Source organism: Danio aesculapii, chromosome 4 (genome assembly GCF_903798145.1).
Source record: "Danio aesculapii chromosome 4, fDanAes4.1, whole genome shotgun sequence".
In the NCBI taxonomy this organism is placed as follows: Eukaryota; Metazoa; Chordata; class Actinopteri; order Cypriniformes; family Danionidae; genus Danio; species Danio aesculapii.
Genome location: NC_079438.1, coordinates 953862 through 978434, shown reverse-complemented (window position 1 = coordinate 978434; position 24573 = coordinate 953862). Strand labels below are relative to the sequence as shown.

At 38.3% G+C, this 24573-nt stretch overlaps 1 protein-coding gene across 1 annotated transcript; it reads right to left on the bottom strand.

The window, feature by feature from the left end:
- Positions 1-1479: 1479 nt before the first annotated feature.
- On the bottom strand, positions 1480-20987 carry kiaa0930. Its single transcript, XM_056455260.1, has 10 exons — positions 20755-20987; positions 10472-10620; positions 10191-10295; positions 9716-9793; positions 8862-8963; positions 5428-5568; positions 5160-5348; positions 4883-5042; positions 2266-2421; positions 1480-1851 (listed from the first exon to the last, which is right to left on the bottom strand). Exons 1-10 carry the CDS (start codon positions 20894-20896, stop codon positions 1811-1813), a joined length of 1263 nt encoding a protein of 420 aa, XP_056311235.1. The 5' UTR covers positions 20897-20987; the 3' UTR covers positions 1480-1810.
- Positions 20988-24573: the final 3586 nt, after the last annotated feature.

Genomic DNA, 24573 nt, shown 5'->3' with positions numbered 1-24573 from the left:
TTACAATAATTTGTACTTATTCAGAACATGTTTCCTGATTTAAAAGGATAGTTCACCAAAAATATACTCGTTACCTACTCTTCCTCAAGTGTTTCTCTCACAAAATTAGGCGTTTTAAAGAAAGATAAAAACCGGTAACCATTGACTTGCATTGTAGAAAAGAAAATACAATGGAAGTCAATGGTTATTGGTTTCCAACATTCTTCAAAACATCTCATTTAGTGTTGGACAGAAGAAAGAAACTCAAACAGGTTTGAAACAAGTAAAAGGATGAGTAAACGACGACAGAAGTGTCTTGTGTTTGGTTAAGCTTAAGTGGGTTAAGGTTAGGGCTGCGGTTAACTGTCCATTTAAGAATGTTTGGATCATAGATCTCAAACTCAATTCTTGGAGGGCCGCAGCTCTGCAGTTTTCCTCCAACCCTAATCAAACACAGCTGATCCAACTAATCAAAGGTGTTCAAGACTAGTAGAGACTATTAAGCAGGTGTGTTTTTGTTCTGTTTTAAAGAGACACTTACTTATTTTTACAATAATTTGTACTTATTCAGAACATGTTTCCTGATTTAAAAGGATAGTTCACCAAAAATATACTCGCTACCTACTCTTCCGCAAGTGTTTCCAAACATCTATAAGTTTCTTTCACAAAATTAGACGTTTTAAAGAAAGATAAAAACCGGTAACCATTGACTTCCATGGTAGAAAAGAAAATGCAATGGAAGTCAATGGTTACCAGTTTTCCAACATTCTTCAAAACATCTTATTTAGTGTTGGACAGCAGAAAGAAACTCAAACATGTTTGAAACAAGTAAAAGGATGAGTAAACGACGACAGAAGTGTCTTGTGTTTGGTTAAGCTTAAGTGGGTTAAGGTTAGGGCTGTGGTCAACTGTCCATTTAAGAATGTTTAGATATATGACTTAAAGACAGGACAAAACCTCTAAGAAAAGACAATCAGGAGAGACGTCACCTTCACTAGTAGATCATGGAGGACGTTTGCTGGACGTCTTCATTCAGCGTTCAGAAAGGACAACGACTGTCACGTGTTAGCTGGTTAGCGCTGTGTTTAAGGCCTAGAGCTGCGAGGAAACATCCTTCGGAAAAATAGACTATACACCAAAACATCAGCGATATCGTGAAAACCTACAGGCGTCTGTCTGTCAGTGGAGGGAGGGCTGCAGGTCGCCACGTCTCACTGAGTGTGTAAGCAGCAGTGTATTTACAAGAACCACACCGGTTTACTGTGTTTCGCTTCCCTTTTCACCATACAGTGGAGCGCCGCTTTAGCTCCACGCTGCTAAACAATGCCTTTCGTAAGAGTTTTCCTCTCGTTTACAGCCCAAATAGCAAAACATTCTTAAATTACGAAGCTTTTTCTAGAAATGTTTGGCGTTTCAGAAATAATACGTCAAAATTAAGCGAGTTCGTCCTTAAAACAAGCAAAATAATCGTAATTTAAAAGTAAAAACTGATTATTTAGCTTGTTTTGAGGACGAACTTGCTTAATTTTGACGTATTATTTCTGAAATTAGACTATTTCTTTCAGCTTATCCAGAAAAAGCTTCTTGATTCAAGACTTTGGCTAGAAACGAGACGAAAAACTCGACGTACGACAGGCGTTTCTTGCAGCGCAGGTCTGGAGTCCGCTGGAAGAGGCACTTCTTGATGCAGTGTGTTGGCTTCTCCTCTTCTCGTCCGCTGTGGAGTGTTCGTTTTTGGTTGTGTGTGTCCAGACGGCGGGTGGCAGTTCCTCATGGCCTGATGTGAGGAGGCACTTGGTAGCTTTGTTTTCTCTGAGGATGTCAGGAGATGCTATGTCATCAGAATGGGCTTTTGTCTGACCTCCAGGATATCTGAAAGAGAATACGCGGAGGAGGAGCGTTAGCTTTCACGATTCCATATGCTAACAGATACTAATACTGCTGTCGCTTATTATATATAGACTATCAGGAAGGGTGGGGTCGGCGTGGGTTTCCTCCGGGTGCTCCGGTTTCCCCCACAGTCCAAACACATGCGCTATTGGGGAACTGATGAACTAAATTGTCCGTAGTGTATGAGTGTGTGAATGAGAGTGTATGGGTGTTTCCCAGTACTGCGTTGCAGCTGGAAGGGCATCCGCTGTGTAAAACATATGATGGAATAGTTGGCGGTTCATTCCGCTGTGGCGACCCCAGATAAATAAGTGATTAAGCCGATAGAAAATGAATGAATGTTAGCCTCGCCTCGGCCTCGCTGAAGTGTTTGTCTGGAGTTCAGACGTGCTGTACCTGTGGTGATGCGATGCAAAGGAAGAGTCACGTAGGTGAGATGTGAATACAGCAGAAAATACTCCTCTTTCCTGTTTAGTTTGAGCCACGAGCCCACTAGAGATCGACCCGTCCCTGACAGAGAGCGGGAGCGCAGGTTTGATGCATTGCACAGATCTGGGGAGAGAGGAAAGAACGTTCGGTTTTACCTCCAGATGCACTGAAGGAACGCTGTTATGCATGAACAGTGAGCTTTATTATTATTTATGAAATTACGGCTATTAACAGAATCAACTGGACGGTTAATTTAAAGATTAGAAACAAAATCATGTGAAGAATCAAACAGCAATAAAAGACGACACTGCATGAGACATCAGATTCTCATCTCCATTTACTTTGCCACAGTGTCGGCAGTTTTGGAAAGTTACGAAAATCGTCCGTTTTACGAACTAAATTTTATCCTGTCAATTCAGTCAAAATGAGTTTAAAATGATGCGATAAAAACACAAGCATTTGATAATTTACACAATTTTAACATTTCAATTTATTCAATTGTTTACTCTAGATCACACAATTGAGTTACGCAACAAAATGAGTGTTTCACGTAATTACAAATAATGCAACACCATTGTGTACACATATACCCATATATATATATATATATATATACACATATATATATATACACACACATATATATATACACACACATACATATATACACACACATATATATACATATATATATGCAGCTGTTGGACAACATAATGTACTTTTGAGGCGAGAATGTGGTTGTTTAGATTTCAACTATGCACTTTTATTATAAGGAAAGCGTTTATTTTAAATGTTTTTAATTTCTGAGATACAGCAGCCACAAAGAGCTTAGAATGACCAAGAGGCGACACTCAATAGACGGTTCCAATGCAACAGCAGCGTCCAGCAACAGCCCCGGATTCCGCCATTTTGGAGTGACAGCAGTCGGCCGTCCATTGGATCTTATTGCTGTCGCGATGGCGAGCAGCTGCTTTATTTTTTATTTATTTATTTAAAAAGCGCATTAAAGCTGAGATACAACCTGAAATACAACACTTACTATCACAATAATCAGCACTTTTAATAGTTTGTTTTACAGACTTATGATATGCTGTTGCTCTATTGGAGTTTTCATTCCAAAATGGCCGCCGCGCCATCTAGTGGCTGTTTCCCAAATCGTACTAGAGTGTCGCCTCTTGGTGATTCTACGCTCTTTGGCGGCCATCAGCCTGCCATACTGAGTAGAGCAAAGACAATTGAAGTTCCACCACAAGATGAGACCGCTTAAGTCCAGAGGGGAGAAAAACAGCATTTTCTCAGTATACGTTTAAGATTCTGACCGTATGATAACCTTGGATAAAAATACCTCGGTTTCACGGTATTGTGATTACTGCTCTAAAATATACTCTTTTTAAATGTCTGGGTAAAAAAACTGACTTTTCCCTTTTGAAAATACTATATTTTATTTTTTGAAAGATATTTTGAAGCAGTAAACACGTCAGGCTAAATAATTCAAATGAATTATTGACTTCTGCTGTCTTCATTAGTTTCAAAAACACTTATAAAAACAACACGCTAATTAATTTACACCGTAAATTACAAATCTTACACACACCTTAGGAACGGTAATACAGAAAAGTTTGAAAACCTTGACTTTTCCAAACCGCGGTATACCTTCAAAACGGTTATCATCCCATGCCTAGCGTACGTTTCAAACTACAGCTGAACAAATCGATGTAAAACAGGTAAGTGACTTTCTAAGTCAATCTCTCTCTTGTGTATGTTGTAGTACTGCATTTATACTATAGTAATCTGCTAGTGTTTGCTTTGCTTTGGCTTTTTACTGTGATCTCTTAACTGCAACAGAGAAATACTAGTAAATCTCTGTAGACTGATGGCATTTCATGTTGTTCAGCCGTATAATCTTAAAATGTGAGCAAAATCAGCTGTTTTGTCGTTATTTTAGACATTACACTAGAGAATCATTCAAACACTAGCTCTAAAGTGACGTTGATGAGTTAGTAACAGTTTCTGCTGCTCTGACGTCAGCTGCAGATGTGAATGAATGGCGGAAGAAAGTAGTTCCTCTTACAAAAGGAATTTAAGACTCTCTGTGTTTGATTTTCTTTTTTATACACACACGATTGTGCCGTCGAACTGTTGTATAAACGCAATATCACACGAGTACCAATGCGATGTAGCTGTATATCGTCACTAGCGGGACACTAAGGCACTCAGAGCCAACGTATGTCTCCCACCAGTGCCGATATACAGCCATATCACACTGCTACCCGTGTGATATTGCTCACATACACACACCAACATAAAAAGACGATATTATTTCGCATAGATATTTAAATTGATATATAATTTGTATCATATATATTTTATATCTAAATATAAATAAACATTTTTTCATGTCGATGCGTTAGAGCTGCAGCTAACGATTATTTTTGTCAAAGCGTTTATTTTAGATGTGATTAATCACGATATAAAGATTATAATATAATTATAAATATAACACTAATATAAATAAATAACATTTGTTTATTTGTATACGTAAATGAAAAGGAGTAAACAAACGTGTAACTCCAGAGGTGGTCACCTTCGTCCTCCTCTTCCCTGAAGAACTCCTCGCTGTCGTTTGCTGAATGTGACTTCTTCATCTCGGCGTTTCGATTGCGGGGCACTTTCCGGCGGAGCGACGGTGAGAAGAAGGACGGTCTGTTTCTCTCGGGGGTCGGCGGAGTGCTGAATGACGTCACCTACGAGGAGAACAAACCCGTCCATTCATTCAGAAACGCAGATAACACCGCACTGATAGCTGCTAGCAAGACTTTCTCACCCCCAGAACCTGATATATAGATTTAAAAATGCCTGACCCTCTCATGCAAAGGAGAGTCTTGATCCTCCTCGGTGCCGCAGGGCGAGGTGTCTCCGGTGGGCACTCGACTCACAGCCATCTCCGCATGTCCTTTGCCCTGAGGACCCTTCATCCGCACAAACTCCATATTGTTGTACTTGTAAAAGCCAAATGACATCCGCTGGGCCATCTTAGCCGCAACACTTACCTATAAAGACACATCATGAATACACAAAGAACGCATATATGGGATTGTAAGTACTCTGGACAACAATTCGAAGTCATACCCGGTTGTCGTAGACCTTCTTAAGGGCCTCATAGCGAATGGAGCCCTGGAAGATGACGCCCTGAAAGGTGTTGCTTTTATCGCTGGCCACCAGCTCCACACACACCATCTCACCCTCGCCAACAGTCATATCGCTGAACACCTGACCAACACACATACATAAATACACACAATCATATATATTAGCAGGATAATATGCCCCCCCCCTAAACTCACACTGCTCTACTTTAAGGACAGTCTGGGAGGGGCTTGTTTTCGCCTCCCTTTTCCCTCATGTATCTTATTTACTCTTCTATGCTACTTCTCGTCTGACCTGTCTTCATCTGAAATGTGTGATGCTCGTGTATGGTCGGAGGGGTCCAATTTCACTGCATGTAACAGTGTATGTGAGAAATAAAGGCTTTCATCATCATCATCATCGTTTATGAATAATTACTAATTATTTTGCTACCTAATATCCTTCCAGCAGTGTTTATAATTGATGAATAACACACTGAGCAATAGATCTGTGATCTCATACATCGTACGACACATCATGATTTTCATTACTATTAAAATGATCAGCATGGAAAGTTTAGAAATAAATAAATGTATATATAAAATAAATAAATATGAATGTGCTTTATAAATGAATATTGTATTGTATTGCTTTAAAATAACATGATATAATTAATTCAATGCGCAATAGTATCATATTTTGATTTGTATTCTGCTGCGAAAATGTACAGTTAAAGATGAAGAAGTTAAATTTTAATACATTTTCTTATATTTCCCAAGTGCAGTTTAACAGATTTGTATCTGCTGTGAACACAGTATATTATATTAGGGTTACGCGATATTGAAAAGAAACTGCCATTGCAATATTTTATTGTTGTACTATATATATATTGCGATATTGAATATTTAATTTAACCAGATGAAATTAATATGTCTATTTGGAAAGAATTTATTGGGATGATTTTGACGCTGATTTTGAGCATGCAACTACATAAAATATATAAACCACAAACTTTGAGAAATACAGTAGAGCAACAATACTGTAAAAATCAAATATACAGTGCTTTACAAATCATATATACATACATACATATATATATATACACATACATACATACACACACACACACACACACACATATACATATATATATATATATATATATATATATACATACATATATACATACATACATACATACATACACACATATATATATACATACATACACACACACATATATATATATATATATATAGATATTTATAGATATTTATAGATATATATATATATAGATATTTATAGATATATATATATAGATATATAGTTTAAGTCGGAATTACTAGCCCCCTTTGAATACTTTTTTCAGAGCAGAGCAAGGAAATTTTCACAGTATGTCTGATAATATTTTTTCTTCTATAGAAAGTCTTATTTGTTTTATTTCGGCTAGAATGAAAGCAGTTTTTAAATTTTTTAAAACCCATTTTAAGGTCAATATTATTAGCCCCCTTAAGCTATTTTTTCCGATAGTCTACAGAACTTCATCATTATACAATAACTTGCCTAATTACCCTAACCTGCCTAGTTAACCTAATTAACCTAGTTAAGCCTTTAAATGTCACTTTAAGCTGTATAGAAGCGTCTTGAAGAATATCTAGTCTAATATTATTTACTGTCATCATGACAAAGATAAAATAAATCAGTTATTAGATTTACTATTATGACTATTAGACAGTTATTGGATAACTATTATGTTTAGAAATGTGTTGAAGAAATCCTCTCTGTAAAACAGAAATTGGAGAAAAAAATAATTCAAGGGGGCAATATTTTGTTACGTTCCCTAATTTAAATACAACTCGTTACGATATATATATACACACACACGCTGCAGATCCTGCGATGTGACGTTTGCGCGCATTGCGCTATCGATGCTGAAACAATATATTGTGCAGCCCTAATGTTTACTATTTATTTTGAAGGATACTAAATAATATATTAAACTTGTATTAAGTTAAAGTAAAATAATAAACATTAACTGAACAAAATTTAAACAAAAAAGACGTTTTCATTCAACTAATTTTAAGCACTCAATAGAACTACTAATATAAACAACATTTAAACTAGAAAAGTAAAACATTTAAATACAAACGACAAAAAATATGAACTAAAACTAAAATAAAACAGTATTTTTAAAAATGTTCCTCTTATTAAATAAAACTTTACAGTACTGCATATATAAACGAGACTTCATTTGCGAAGTCGCTTACGAGCAAGTATAAATGACTCCACTTAAATTTCCGTTAAACAATTCACCCTCACTGTACAAATGCCTCAATAGACAAACATATATTTTGACTTATGTTTTTTTATTTAGTAAATTATTTTCATGTATTTTATATGTTAAATAGAATTTAAGCGCCATTTAAAAATGTAAACAATGAATAAATAAAACATAAATTGTAAAAGTAGCCAACAAAAAACATATTTCGATGTATTTTCAACGATTGCGATTATTTAAAAGTTAATTTAAAGTACAGAAGAACTATTAATTCCAACATAACACAGTTTTCATCTTTAAAACAAACCAAACGCTTCCCTATTCGAGCCTTCAATGACTCAAAACATGAGAGGAACGATCCTTTTTTAATAAATAAGCCCTGGAGCCACTATAGAAATATATATTACAGTATAGCGCAACCAAAATCAGAAGAACAACTATTGATATTTACATTTTATACTCTTTGTGTGTGGCATTTTCTGGGTTAACTCATCAGCAGCCAACTCTGTGGTGCAAGAAACCTTATAGAACATTGTAAGCAGGTTTATAAATATGGTTGTTCAAAGAGAAAGCTTAATCTGCGCTAGTCTAACAATGCTAAACAATAAGCTGCTGTCCAAAACCCCCATCATAAACCTGTTCAACCTGATCATACACACCCTTAGAAACAATCACAGTAACATGATCTCAAAACAGATTAAACTTCATTATCTCCACTCTCTTTTGATCTACCTCATAGTGATGTTGAGCAGAGCTCTTAAAGTCTGGGTCAAATCAAAACGTACAATGCTTATTTTGCTAGCGCATATTGTTGTTCATTAGCTAAACAATGCATCCGTGCAAGTTAAAGCACTGAAAATATACGTTTGTTTTGTTAATCATCAATCAAAGTCTGACCATTAGGTTCAGCTTTTGAATGAGCGGTTCTTCTTTGATGATGTCAGAGTTTGATGGTAATATTCTAAGCCACGCCCCCTTACGATTAGTATGCCATGCGGAAATGATGATGTAGCAAAAATAAAACCCCGCCCCCAACTCAATATTCAGTTCCGGTCAGAAGTACTGCAATAAAAGTCTCCGCCACTTTAATTTCACGCGGACTTTAAGACCACTAGCTCTCTGCTGCGTTAGCGTTGGCGCTCTGAGCTTGGACGGTTACCTCCTCAAAGTTGTCGATCATGAAGAAGATGTTGGGGTAGCTCATTTTCGACTCTTCCCCTTTGCTGTCCATTGGGTGTTTGCTCGGGGAGGCGAACACTTGCTGTAAATAAAGGGATGTGCCGTTAACATTCGTCCATACATCAAAACAATAATGATAACATTTGACCGTCGTAAGTGTGTATTTGTATTATTTAGCTTTCAATATTTGATAGCTAAATAAATAAGCGTTTTTTAAGATAGCACAATATTGGAAATCTGGAAAATCACCACTGAAATTGTTCCGATTAAGTCGTCAGTAACGCATTTTACTAACCAAAAGTTGAGTTTTAATATTTACAATAGCACATTTACAAAATATCATCACGGAAGACGACCTTTACTTGACATTCTTATAATTTCTGGCTATTAAAATTATATCCATGTGCCATAAGAGTGGTTTTGTGCTCCAGGGTCACGAATAAGAGATTAAACGGATAGTCTACCCAACATATATTTTAAACAAAGCTGAAAACCCGTTGACTTCCTGAGCATTAGTATTTCATACTCTGGAAATCAATGGCTACAGATTTTCAGCATTCTACAAAACATCTTCTGTTGTGTTCAAACCACTCGAGGGTGTGTAAATACTAAGTACATTTCCATTTTTGGGTGAACGGCCCCTTTAAAATAAACCGAATGACGAATATATGGTCGACCCTCGTCATGAAATGATAATTACAGGTAGCTGAACACAAAGACTCAACTGTGCTGCTATGAATTTAGTGCGATTTTAACGAGACTTTTCAATGGTCCCCTTCTAGACTAAATCCTAAAGTTTAGACTGTAAACAGCCAAACGAACACACGAATGTACCTGCGATTTCTTTTTGTGGATGTGGATGTCTCCTGCATCTGAGCGTGTGCAAACCGCACAGGTGACCACATAGTCCAGCTGTGGGACAAAGACACTTACTAGGTAAAGCACAGCAAAATAAAGGTAAACATCAATGACATGACATGAATATCAATGAGAGTTGATGCTTATGACAACAGTCGTTAAGTGTTATTCGCTCGGTTGTGTCGTTTAAAATGCAAAGATGACATAATTAAGACAATACAGCTCGTCATAAACCTGTCATAAACATGATTACCATGAGGCCATTGTAATTGTATCAGGAATACTTTTCTGATCATTTATTTACAGCGGAACAAACTAAATTTGTGATTAAGTTCCTGATTAAAAGTGTTGTTACTTGTCAATACTCTGTCAAAATTACAGCGTCACGTATATTTTCCCATTTCATAATGTTGTTCCTGCATGTAAACACAGAACGTTGAGCTTTTCTTACTTTCTGCAGGATGAGATTGAGATACACGCTCTCCTCCCAATCGATATCCGGATCTCCGAGACCAGGCAGCTTTTTAGAGTCTCTTCTGTAGACCTCCACCTCCACCTAAAGACAATGCAAGTCAGATAGTGCTGGATTAGGACGGGATTATTTAAAATCTCCATCTGCCTGGATGTTTTAAACTCGACACGTTAAAACAGCGATTATAATTGTCACACAATTATCGATTGAGAAGACACAAATGAAGCCTGCATCACTTTGGGACACTAAAATAATCTCACCTTCTTCCCTTCTGTGTTGTCCTCGCTGACGTACGAGAGCTTGCGGCGCACGTAGAACAGCATATCATCCTGCCGCGGCGCCCATTTCTCCATGAAGTATGTGGAGAACATCCATGTCCAAAATACGATGCGGTCATCCTTAAAGCACCCTAAACGAATAACAACAACAACAATCTGGATAAGTACTGAGAGACTTGTTAAAGGTTACACTTAGATGCACCTATAAAATAGGGCTGCACATTGTATCGAAAAAGTATCGTTATCGCGATAATAGTATATGCGCTATCCACGTCGTAGAGAAGTGCAATAAATCTGACCAATTAAAATGCCAACAACGAATAAGAATCCGAATTATTGTTCTATCGCGATAATAGTATATGGTAGGGATGCATGATATTGCGATATTTTATTTGTCTGCAATAAATATTACGATACGAATACAGTGCGCTTTGAAATGTAAATATTTGGATTAGAAACGCATAAATCGTATAAATTCCATTAAAAATCACTATAAAATAAAACCGGTTTCTGGTTAGCTATAATCCAGACACATCTTGGGATGAGACTATTGCGGATGCGCACACTGCGTTATCGATTCCAAAACGATATATTGTGCAGCCCTAGTATGTGCAATATCCACATCGTAGAGAAGTGCAATAAATTAAATTGGCAGATTTTCCAAGGTCTTTCAAAGTCAAAATTTTTGCACCTTGACATATATATATTTAAATTAGCACAGAAAAATATCTACCTGTCTATTTTAGTATAATCGTAACGTGAAAAATTGACTTTGTTTTGAGTTGATGATAAAATAGCATTTTGTAAGTTCGTGAGAAATCTAAAGCTAAGAAATATTATCGCAACACTCAACAACACGCAGCTCTATTATACGGTTCTTCTCACCAAATTTTCAGCCAAATTAACACAAGAGGACACGAAAGTTCACACGTAAAGTTCTGTAGTCGGATTTGACCTTAAGAAGCGAAAAGCCTGGGCAATCTTGTAGATGCTATTGCTGATATCGAATGTTATGGCAAATATCAAATCAAAACTGATTTAATGTTTAACACTGAATTTGCTTTCGTTTTTCCCTAAATGTGTAACATTGACCACTGGTAAACTGCAATAAACTCCGACTTTGTGCATTTTACATGTGTCCTAAATGGTTTAAAAACATTTTACCGTAACGTAATTTAGCGTCTCTGCCAACTTTCACATTGCAGCTACATTTTACTTTCGTTTTCCTTCAATAACCAATCGCATTTGTACAACTCAAACTCTCAACAATGTAGCATTGGCGTCCGCATTTATAAACACTCTACACAGTATGTACACAACTGAACTAGCATGGGAGATGTGTCTGTCTTCTCTATGCGTGGTGCTATACAATCACAGAGAAAGAGGTACGTGCATCACTCCTTTTGCTAGATATCGCTAGTAAAAAAAGAAGAAGAAAACAAAATGGATTTACACTATTATTATACTATATTATACTATTAGGTTGAATATTAACATCAATTTCATTCCAGTCCTGTAGATGGCGCACTAACTCATTCATTCATTTTCCTTCAGCTTAGTCCATATTTAAGGGGTTGCCAATTGACGAACTAAATTGGCCGTAGTGTGTGAGAATGTGAGAGTGTATGGGTGTTTCCCAGTACTGGGTTTTGGCTGGAAGGCCATTCGCTGCGTAAAACATATGCGGAATGAACCGCCAACTATTCCGGCATATGTTTTACGCTGCGAATGGCCTTCCAGCCAAAACCCAGTACTGGGAAACACCCATACACTCTCACATTCTCACACACTACGGCCAATTTAATTCATCAATTCCCCTATAGCGCATGTGTTTGGACTTGTGGGGGAAACCGGAGCACCCGGAGGAAACCAACACCAACACAAGGAGGACATGCAAACTCCACACAGAAATGCCAACTGACCCAGCCGGGACTCAAACCAGAGACCTTCTTGCTGTGATGGAGATAAACAAACTGAGAAATGTTTCTCTTTAGTTAAAAGAAGATGGTGTCAAACTTAAGTTTTCCCTTGAGGATGAAATTTGAAGCTAGAAAAAATAAATAAACTGCAATATATAAATAGCAGAATATCATAATGGATTTAAAATGGTAATAATATCGTATCGTGACAATATCGCATCGTGACAATATCGCATCGTGACAATATCGCATCGTGACAATATCGCATCGTGACAATATCGTATCGTGACAATATCGTATCGTGACAATATCGTATCGTGACAATATCGCATCGTGACAATATCGTATCGTGACAATATCGTTCGTATCGTGACAATATCGTATCGTGACAATATCGTATCGTGACAATATCGTATCGTGACAATATCGTATCGTGACAATATCGTATCGTGACATGACAATATTGTATCATGACAATATCGTATCGTGACAATATCGTATCGTGACAATAACGTATTGTGACAATATCGTATCGTGACAATATCATATCGTGACAATATCGTATCGTGACTATCGTATTGTGACAATATCGTATCGTGACAATATCGTATCGTGACAATATCGTATTGTGATATGTCTCGGCACAGTTTTATAATACTCTGAATAAAAATATACTTATCACCTTATATAATTTCATTGACAACGATTACTATGTACAGTACATATATACTCATTTAACGTCATGAAAGTTTAAGGGTCCCGTATTAACCCCCTGTAGCACTCTTGTGTTTTTCTAATGAGCATTTCAATGAGTGCCCTATATAAGGTTAAACTTCTTTAACTTTGTGCTCTGCAAGATATCTTCTCGAACGAGACACAATCGCACGTGCAGTGCGTCTTATCAAGCTGCAACTTACTGGAATAAGTGTTTTTGCTGTGCTTCAAAGTAAAGTCTGAACTTTGTCCACACGTTTAGTAATCCAGAGCACTCAGATAGTAGTGAAAACAACAGACACCAGTCAAACATCAATCATTTGTACTTATGTTACTTGTACTTAAATTACTTTCCTAATATCTTTTTCTGAGTAGCTGAATTGCTAATTTAATGTCTTGACTCAATACTACTTAAAATCCTTAGAAATCTCATTTGGGCATAAAAAAAGATATATCGCAAATAAATCGTTATCGCAATAATAGTATTCGCGATTTATACAGATCACAGACATGTGTGATAGATCGCATTATGCATTCATTGTTTATCGAAATTTGACCAGTCAGATAGGGCCTTACTATCTTTAGTCCCGCCTCCCCAGTAGTTGCTGCTCTGCTATAGGCTGAAGCGTGCCAAAGCTGAACCCAGAGCTGCAAATAAACACTAATGGCGGGATTCGAGACGCGACAGAGGAAAATGACGGCAGCCAATCAGAGTCAAAATATCCTCCCTCACAGTGTTTTAAAGACTAAACGTTTGCACGATGAGAGTTTTTTTAGTCTAAATCAAGAATTAATTAGATCTAAACAATATCATTTATATTAATATCATTAAATAAATAAAAGATTTGAAAACATAGCTAATAGGGTTGAGCGATGTTGACCAATTTGACATCGTACGATGTCTAATGTGAAACATCACGACGGACGATGGCATCGTCGTCATAGGCGGGGGTGGGGGTGGTTTTTGTTAAATTTCAATTAATTATTAACGAATTAATTAATTGTAGCCTACCGTTTTCACTACCTAACCCAAATGGTCTTTGCTTTACCCATAACCAAACCATAAATAAATAAAGCTACACACAAATGACCACCTGTCGATCACTTTTTCCGCACGACTCTGGCATGAATAGGCAGAGTGATCTGTGTGGTTATAATGGCTTTTTCTCACAGCTGGTGGAGGAGACGAGAGTTCGTTTGGAGTTCACTGTAATATGTATTGTGATTGATGATAACTTTCTTTAATTTTGTTAATAACTTCCTTAATTTTGTTAATATTTTGTAAATTGATGATAACAATTGTATTGTGATTGATGATAACTTCCTTATTTAATTATAATTATGAGGAAATAATAACAAGATGCTAGGGTTCGACCGTTTTGGTCGCATATGTGCCCGAAATTTTATCTATGCGACCTAAAAATATATTTGGAAGCATCTGAGTGCATAAATTGTTGTCATATGACCTGTTTTCACAGCAAAATCCTCACCGCGTGCACGGATTTAGGAGACATTTACGCAGAATACATCTTTGCACCTAAAAACGGCAAACGCAGCGCTCTGAAACAGATTAAACAGTTGTTATGTGAACTTGCTGAAGCAAAAAAACCCCGCAATGCTTGCCCCGCCTTTGTGATCTTTTTATTGGCCCACTGCTTTAGAACTGAACACGAACGGATTGGTTAATATCAGCTGTCAATCACTCAGTCAACACCTCCTGCCTTCAGATAAATGGAGCGACAACCATCGTAAAGCGCTGAAGATGAGAGAATGAAAATAACACTGACAGATTTTGTTTTAGAAACCACCTAAAGTTACTAATAATGGCTCATCTTATTAGTGATCACGTGCTGAATGTTAATCCACCGTTTACACTTTTCCAAGAGTGGATAAAAGACGTCCAGTGGCTTCGAGTTCGCTCTGAAAATAACTAAAGCTATTCACTGTAGATGAGAGACGGGGTTTGGTAACAACGTTTGCCACTGAAGCTACACATTTTAAGCGCGAGAGGTATTGTATAATGCTTCATTTAATCCTCACGATGCTGTCAGCCGTGCAAGCGGCAGCTTTATGTTAAACTTAACACAGCTCATGTAAAGACTGTTATTGGTATTAAGATGACATGCAAACAATAAGTTATATATCAATATAAATGTGGGCGGGGCGATGGATCGTGATTCCGGCTCAGCATCGCGAAGTTTATCGGACATCGGCGATGGATAATGACATCGTCTATCGGCCCAACCTTAATAGCTAATAAAAGTATCGTTTAGGGAAATGATATATCGTAAGAAGTACCGTTATCACAATACTCAACATCAATCGCATATCATCACGCAACAATATTAGCTCTAGTTTGCAGCTCAAGGACGAATCATATATAATTATTACTATTACACAATGAAGGCTACGCTGTTTTTACATTTGATTATTCAATTTCTGTGCGTGAATACGGTAAACACTCTGTCGTAAACCTTAAAGTACTGTGTATTTGATTTGTATATTTGCTCTGCTGCCTTTACCAATGCTTGCAATTGGTTTATTATATTCTATGCAGATACGCTCCCCTAAAACATCATCCTAATCGATGTAAAATGATTCATTATTTCCAAATAGAGATGCTCAAGTCAAGGCGGAATTCCATTTATATTGAAATACTATACATGACTGCAGAAAAACAATATCAGGGGTTTTTTTTTTCAGTGCCGCGAAGCCCCACATTTGTTTTTTTATTCAGTCTGTCTGGGCTGTGAACGGTGAAACTGGGACAGCTCATGACATGGATACAGTGCAGTACAGCAGTGTTTGATTGTCTCCTAACATGACATTTAATTCCATGATTCTCAGTCAACCAAAAACAGAAATGATCCTTTGACAAACTCTCATATCCTTATTTAGAAAGAGGAAGACCGCGCTGGACCGCAGCCTGATGATCTAGCAGTTTTAAAGGGGTAGTTCACGCACAACTGAAGATTGTCTTTCTTCTGTTGAACACAAATGAAGATATTTTGAAAAATGTTTGAAACCTGTAACTATTGACTTCCATGGTATTTGTTTTTCCTACTATGGAAGTCAATGGCTATCAGCATTCTTCAAAATATCTACATTTGTGTTCAACAGAAGAAAGAAATTCTTAAGGGTTTGAAACCACTTGAGGAACAGATAAATTGAGTACATGTTTTCGTGTGAATGCAGCTTTAAGATCTGCGCAGACTGGGATGATTTTCACTCGCGCTTTTTGACGATGTAAACAATGTGATCATGCACACCAACTTGCAAATCACCAGACGTAAAAAAATAAAATAAAAAAAAAACGCTTCAGGGTCATTTTTACGTTTGATGCGTCACGTCAAAAAACGACTCCACCAATCAGATTGCCGCTTTTGTTCCTGTGCCTGGAGCAGCTGAAGTTACAGTATACACCACTTGAGGGCGCTCAAGCACAAAAACGGTCCAGCCGAGTAAACCTAATGAAAAAAAAAAACTTGCAAGTTTATTTAATTTAATCTAACATCAGGGGTGTGGGCTGAACAATATCGAAAAGTCTAATCGTATCAAAAAATACCGAAAAAGTACCGTTATCACGATAATACATTCATTCATTCATTTTTTTTTTCGGCTAAGTGCCTTTATTAATCAGGGGTATGCGGAATGAACCGCCAACTAATCCAGCTTATGTTTTACGCAGCGGATGCCCTTCCAGCTGCAACCCAGTACTGGGAAACACCCATACACACTCATACACTACAGACAATTTAGCTTATTGAATTCCCCTATAGCGCATGTCTTTGGACTTATAGGGGGAAACCGGAGCACCCGGAGGAAACCAACATCAACACGGGGAGAACATGCAAACTCCACACAGAAATGATCTCGTACCAGCCACCTTCTTGCTGTTAGATGATCATGCTACCCACTGCGCTACCGTGATGCCAGTTATGGCGATAATAGCAATATCCACCAGAGAAAAGTGAAATCATTTAAATTGGTTTTATGCGGCAAGCATTTGTGTGCTTGCATGCATTGGTTGTTTATCTAAATCTGGCCAATCAGATGAGGCCTTTATTTTCTTTAACCCCGCCTCTCCTGTAGATGCTGTTAACTGAACCTAGAGCTGAATATTATAAATACTAAAGCCAGGAGACGAGAGAGAATATGCGCCGAGGTTATTAGCCATTCGTGGTGTTTTAAAAGTCTAAATGTTTGCACCTTGACAATATCTGTATATCCATACCTTTTTATTTTAGTTTGATCTCATAACATAAATAAAATGATTTTTTAAATTGCTGATAAATTCGTGTTTTGCACGTTAGTTATATCCTAAGAAATATTGTTATCGCAACACTCAACAATACGGGTGTAACGGATCAGTTTATCCGTGATTCGTATGGACTCACGTGACGCACGGACTATTACATTGTTTTACTTGTAGATTAATCTTAAATTTGTAACGATTGCAGAGAGATCGCCTCTCACATCATTCAAATCACATGTATGAGAGCATTTAGGCTTTCCTGTAAAATATAACGATGACGGAAGAAGTTGTGGGGGGTTATTGCGAATGTAGTGGGTTTCTTAGGTTATTAAAGGTGTTTTCCATCACTACTTGTTTAACCTGCAATAATGCATTCAGCGTAAGCTGCAGAATTAATAATTGAAAGATCAGGATCTCAACACCCACGCAACATCAATTACAAATGATAGTGATTTGCATACGTTTATCAATCCTTCAACTCGCGGCATTCAAATATGAAAATGCAGTCTTTTGAGTTACTTATGAAGATACAAACCATGGAGAACAGTTTATAGCTTAGATAAAACCACTGATGTTTATGGTCCAGATTAAAGTCACCATCTAATGCATTTAACTTGATGCTCAAAAATGAAAGTTGTATTCAGCAATTACATTATTTACCAATAGGTGGCGACAACCAGCTATTAAAAATACACCATTGAGTAATTCTTCAACAATGATCATCTAGCAATGAAATATGAAGATTTGAGTGAATAACTGAATCATTTACTGAAAATGAGGCCAGAAATAAATATGGGTTGTGCAAATGACGTTAGATTTTTACATTTAGCGTCATCAGCAACAGCAGAAGTAACAGTGAATTTTTCACAGTGAGTATTTTACAGTTTATTTTTATTCGGCTGATTATTTCTTCATTTTATTTTGAATAAAATGACAGCTTCTAAGTTCTGTTTGATAAAACCTAAACTTTTTTAGTACTGTTTTTGTAATAAACGTAAAGTAAATTACATTAGTCGTCTCCTCTTATTGGCTGAACCAAAAAAAAATGGTCCGATCCATGACTAAAAAACCATAATGTGATCTGAACCGTGAGATTTGTGATCCGTTACATTACTTCTCAACAACAACGTCGCATATTATCCCAGTATTGCACAGCACTCATCAGGGGGTGATATTCGTTCAGCTTAAACACCAGTGAAAATCATTTGCAAATGCTGATAAACGTCTTGGAAAAAAAAAATGCTGACGGTCAGCATGAAATCTGTCTCGGTGTCCACACAAGCCTTAAGTGCGCACCTTGATCTCTGAACCGATGCTGGACAAGCCAGATCAACAAACACAAACACACACAACATCTAAAGCAGGAAACTCGATCCTGGAGGACTTGTGTCCTGCATAGTTTACCTCCAACTAGAAAGAGCTTGATTAGCTTGTTCAGGTGCGTTTAATTGGGGTCGGAACTAAAATATGCAGGACACCGGCCCTCCAGAACCGAGTTTGGGCATCACTGATGTAAAGCCACAACAACACTGACATGTTTTTTCACTTCAGCTCCACTGAAACGTCTCAGTTCTCCTACAGCTACAAACTAAAGCCAAATTCTCCATAATAAAGTCCGTGTAGACAGTAAATCTGATTATTTATTACATGCCTAAAAGAGACAGTTCACCAAAAAACTCTTTGGCTGGAAACGTTTATGAATTTGTGTCTTCTGCTGAACACAAAACAAGATGGAAATGTCAATAGTAGGAACAGAAAATACTATGAAGGTCAATTTCCCCAGCATTCTTCCCTATTCAACAGAAGAAAGAAGCTCAAACAGGCACTGAACAAGAACTGTCCCTTTAAGAACAAAGATTGAGGGAAAATTCATTATATGTTGGCATGAGGTAAATGTGTTAGCAGCGTTTTGTGAATTAACATTCGTTTACAAGCAAAAAAACAAAGATGTGGTATTAAATACTGAAAACACTTTCGTGTGAGAGGTGGAAAATGTTCAGGGAAGCAGAAGTAAAATGTAAAACATTAACACTGTCACACAGAGAATGAAGTATTTAAAAGAGAAAAACATCAGAGAAGGACGAGAGAGAGAGAGAGAGAGAGAGAGAGAGAGAGAGAGAGAGAGATACGAAAACCCTCAACATAATCAAACATGAAGATATGGATGGATGGATGGATAGATGGACGGATTTATGAATGGATAGATAGGTAGGTAGGTAGGTAGGTAGGTAGGTAGATAGACAGATAGATAGATAGATAGATAGATAGATAGATAGATAGATAGATAGATAGATAGATAGATGAATGGATGGACGATCGGATGGATGAATTGATGGACGAATGGATGGACGGACAGACAGATGGACAGATAGATAGATAGATGGACGGACGGACGGACGGACGGATAGATAGATGGATAGATGGACGAATGGATGGACGAATGGATGGACGGACAGACAGATGGACAGATAGATAGATAGATAGATAGATAGATAGATAGATAGATAGATAGATAGATAGATAGATAGATAGATAGATAGATGAATGGATGGATGGACGAATGGATGGACGGACAGACAGACAGATGGACGGATAGATAGATAGATAGATAGATAGATGGATAGATAGATAGATAGATAGATAGATAGATAGATAGATAGATAAATAGATTTATGAATGGATGGACGATCGGATGGACGAATGGATGGATGGACAGATAGGTAGATAGATGGATAGATGGATGGATGGATGGATGGATGGATGGATGGATGGATGGACGGACGGACGGACAGACAGATAGATGGACGGATAGATAGATTTAGAGTTGGTTTTATATTCGCACATTCAGGCTTTCTCCCTAATAATATCACTTCAGAAGTGTTATTTACAAATTCTAAATGATGAAATCTTATTAGCAGGCAACGGTTATCAAAGTACAACATTGCTTACTTTCAAAGAAATAGTGCTAATGTTGTTTTGACGTCATAATTACCCGCGAATTCAGAGCGAATATTCAAATTAGCGTGGTAAACAATATAGGGACCGTTAAAATGAAGCAATGTGCGAATTTAAAATCATCTTTACCTCATAGATAGACAGACAGACAGACAGACAGACAGACAGACAGATAGATAGATAGAGATAGATAGATAGATAGATGCTCTGAGGAGACAAACACAGACCTATGACATCATCACATGCGCGGGGCGTCGCGCCTCGTGAATTATGATGTCATGAGGACAGCCGGTTAAAACAATAGCGGCTGACCGCGGCCTGATTCGCGTTTGACGGTTATGTTAAGAAATGACACAATTAAGCTGAATAGGTTAATGAATGATGACCGCGAAGCCGTTATGTTTACAGCTGAACGCACTGACCCAGTCCGCTGAGGTCCTGTCTGACGTTCAGGCGGTTCCGCTCGTCCGCGATGGCCTTCAGCATGTGCTGCAGGGACTCGTCCGGTTCCGCGGGATCATCTGTCTGGCCCGGTAGAGCTGCCATGATGCGCGCGGAGCTCATGACACGGTAGCGCCGCTCATCTCACGGTAACGCCGCAGACCCGCTCAACACACAACAACACGGGCACTTCCGTCAGCTGCCTCTGCGTCGCGTTGGGAACACCCCGTGCTTGGCCCATGACGTCACGCCGTAAGCGTCACTTAAAGGGATAGTTCACCCCCAAAATAACATGTACTCACTGTTTACTCACCCTCTAGTGGTTCCAAACATTGATAAAGAGTTTAATTTTACACAAGGGAAGATATATAGAGAACGGACAATGCATTCTGGGTATTTAGGACAAGGGAGCCTGACTCCCATTCACCTCAATTGATTTAGTGTATCTTACGCTCATCACCAATAATCAGTAAGAGCTGGTACTACAGATGAAGAAAATTGAGGTAAAGTTGGATTTATAATTGCACATTCAGACTTTCTCCTTAATAATATCATTTCATAAAAGTGTTATTTGCAAATTCTAAACAGGGAAATTATATCAGCAGCCAATGACTGTCAAAGTACAACACTGTTCACGGTCAGTTAAATAGGGCTAATGTTGTTGTGAAGTCAAACTTAAATGCTAATTCAGACACAATATTCAAAAAATTTGCGTGGTAAACAATATAGGGACCATTAAATTAACAAATGTGCGAATATAAAACCAACTTTACCTCAAGAAGAAGAAAATCATATCTGCAAAGGTTTTCTTGCAGCGGCTCGTTGATGCCCTGCCAGTTTCGGATCAGCTCGGCTTCTCAGACACACAGAGAGCGTTTATAAAGTTATCTACACGTTAGTTCATTTTATTCAGAGTGTTTGTGAGATGTTTTTCAAAAGATATTACTTTAAAACGGTCTCTTTTAATACTGTTGTGAATGCTGTTTGTTTACATTGTGTGCTCCTGTGTTTGCCCACAAACATGGCCGACCACAACTTACCATGATGTAGATTCAGGAGCTGTACTTTCGACCTTTATAGTTGGAAAAAAGAAATACTGTGGAAGACCTTCCAGTGTTTTTATTCACCAATTTATATTTGCGTTTTGGAATATTTCATTAGTAAATGCTTAATGATTAATCCAACCCAGGCTTATTCTGAAAACGTAGTCCCGAGGACGTTTCTGGAGACCGCGAATTATGTAGCCGGAGGTACGTATGGCTGCATTTCGTTTTTTAAGCGAATGCTGCGGGGCGGTATGACGCCGTTCCTTTTAGCGATCACCGGCTGACCGCTTACCTTCGTGTGGAGGGCTTTCCCGCTGCAACCAGTTTGTCCAGTTAGCTCGTCCTGTGCGTCGGCGGACTTGAGACGCAGAGAGGAGCTGACCACGACGACTGGTTCGAGTCCGGGGAAGAGCGGTTCCAGAAAACAGGTAAGACTAAAACAGAATCCAAGAAATAAAGCGAAGAGGTTCATAACAGGGTGAGAGTGTGGTAAAATCCGAAAACGTGGTAAAAAAATAAAATAAAATAAATAAATAAATAAATTAAAAAAATAAAATCAGACGAGGGCTTTTCTTTTTCCGGACGGCTTTTGTAAATCGTTGGTTGGGTTTAGGGCGGGCGGGTCAATCTGTAAAACTGGTTGGGTTCGGGGAAGGAGGAGGGTGGGTCGATTGGCCGGTCGCCAAGTCAATCATTCAGCCAGTCGGACAGACGTTCGCTCGACAGCGCCCTCTGGTGGGTTCACGCGAGAACAGCGCAGGTGCGAACGCCACTCACGGGAGACGTCCGAGAAGCCAAAAAGGCGCACACAGCGGCCTCTCGCGGATTCGCGAAAACAAAAAAATGCAAAAATGTTTCTCCAGAAACGTCCTCGGGACTATGTTTTCGGAATGAGCCTGGGTTGGGTTAATCTGAAAGGTTGTTTTGGAGTTTCTAAAATCCCTCAGCTAAAGTCTGTCATCAGAGTGGTTCAGTATTATTAATATTAATATTGTATTATCTCAGACATCCCATGTTGGGAAAAGTCATTTCCAGGGGAGACAGAATGATTTGTGGGAGATGTTAGGGGGGGAGCGTGGACATATCTCAAGAGCAGGTGGGGACGCCGTTGAATGGAGTGCGCAAAGTATTTGAGGACTGGGCGGGAGACGCGCAATTTCCAGGAGATTCTCAATCGTTTACGGGCATCCGAGATGCATTTGAAACTCATGGGAGACTTTGGAATGTCTGTTATTTTTACCTCCAGAACGGTCTTAAGTGCCTGCACTCCCAAAGAGACTCTCACGCCTCCAAAAGCCACTGTGCGTTCATTGCGTTTCGTCTTCTGAGAAGTACTTTATTATATAAAAAAAAAACTCTTTTAGATATTTGGCGTCAGTTTATCAGGAAGTTACAATTTTGTTCTCATGAACGGCTCATTCTTAAATTAACACGAGAATCATTTCATCTCATTGGTCGAGTTTGTTTTTCTCAGTGTTCAGTATTCATGTTTACATTTTTTGTTTCACTTAATTTTTTTAAGAGAAATAATAAATAGAAAATATAAAAAAATAGATTGTTAGATGAAGTAAATAGAATAGAGAATAGATAAAACAGTGCTCATATTAGAATTATTATAATTAAAAGACAAAGAAAAAATAGAAAACAAATCAGAAGGTGCATTTTGTGGTGCTTTTTCCCCCAGTGCTTCATCAGCAATTCCATAATTTCCCAGAAACGCGTTTATGAGAAAGTGTCTGGTGCGTTTGAAGAGAAAAAGAGCGCATCTCCTATATATAAAATATTACCATTTCAAAATGACAGTCAAGCATTATTGCTTTAAACCAGGGGTCACCAATCTCAGTCCTGGAGGGCCGGTGTCCCTGCAGGGTTTAGCTCCAACTTGCCTCAACGCACCTGCCTGGGTGTTTCAAGTATACCTAGCAAGACCTTAATTGGCTTGTTCAGGTGTGTTTGATTAGGGTTGGAGCTAAAATCTGCAGGACACCGGCCCTCCAGGAACAAGTTCGGTGACCCCTGCTTTAAACGAACACTCCACTTTTTTTTGGAAATATGGTCATTTTACAGCTCTCCTAGAGTTTTTTTTAATTTTATAATAATTTTTTTTAGGGGTTTCACCTTTATTTTTGATAGGACAGTGGAGATTTACAGACAGGAAAGGATGGGGAGCAGAGACAGGGGAAGGGCCGGCAAAGTACCTCAAGCCAGGAATCAAACTCGGGTCGCCATGAGCACATCGGTGCCATGTGTCGACGCGCTAACCATTAGGCTATTGGCGCCGACAGCTCTCCCAGAGTTAAGCGTTTTTGAATCCATTCAGCCGATCTCTGGGTCTGGTCAGTTTTAGCTTAGCATAAATCATTGAATCAGATTAGACCATTAGCATCTCACCTAAAAATAAAAAAAAAAAGGTTTAAGCTGGACTTTTCTATTCTCACCTAATGTACCACGGCTGATAGAAAAGTATTTCTTTTAGGCTGACATGGCTATAGGAACTATACTGTCATTCTGGAGTAATAATCAAGGAACATTGTTGCTGTACCATAGATGCAGTAGGAGGAATGATAGCATCTGAAAAAAAACACCTTAGCTAGATAACCAAGTAACCAACCCAGGCTCATTCTGAGAATGTAGTCCCGGGGACGTTTCTGGAGACCGCGAAATACGTCCCGGGAGGTACGTATTTTTGCAGTTTTTGTTTTCGCGAGTCCGCGAGAGGCCGCTGTGCACGCTTTTTCCCGCGCCGTTCTCGCG

Excerpts from the sequence above, each read along its gene's own strand:
- kiaa0930 (XM_056455260.1), bottom strand. The coding sequence starts at position 20,896 with ATGAGCTCCGCGCGCATCATGGCAGCTCTACCGGGCCAGACAGATGAT. Across the intron at positions 10,621-20,754 it reads ACAGGACCTCAGCGGACTGG|GGTGCTTTAAGGATGACCGC; the intron begins GTCAGTGCGTTC and ends TTATTCGTTTAG. Across the intron at positions 5,043-5,159 it reads ACTCTCCTTTGCATGAGAGG|GTGACGTCATTCAGCACTCC; the intron begins GTCAGGCATTTT and ends TTCTCCTCGTAG.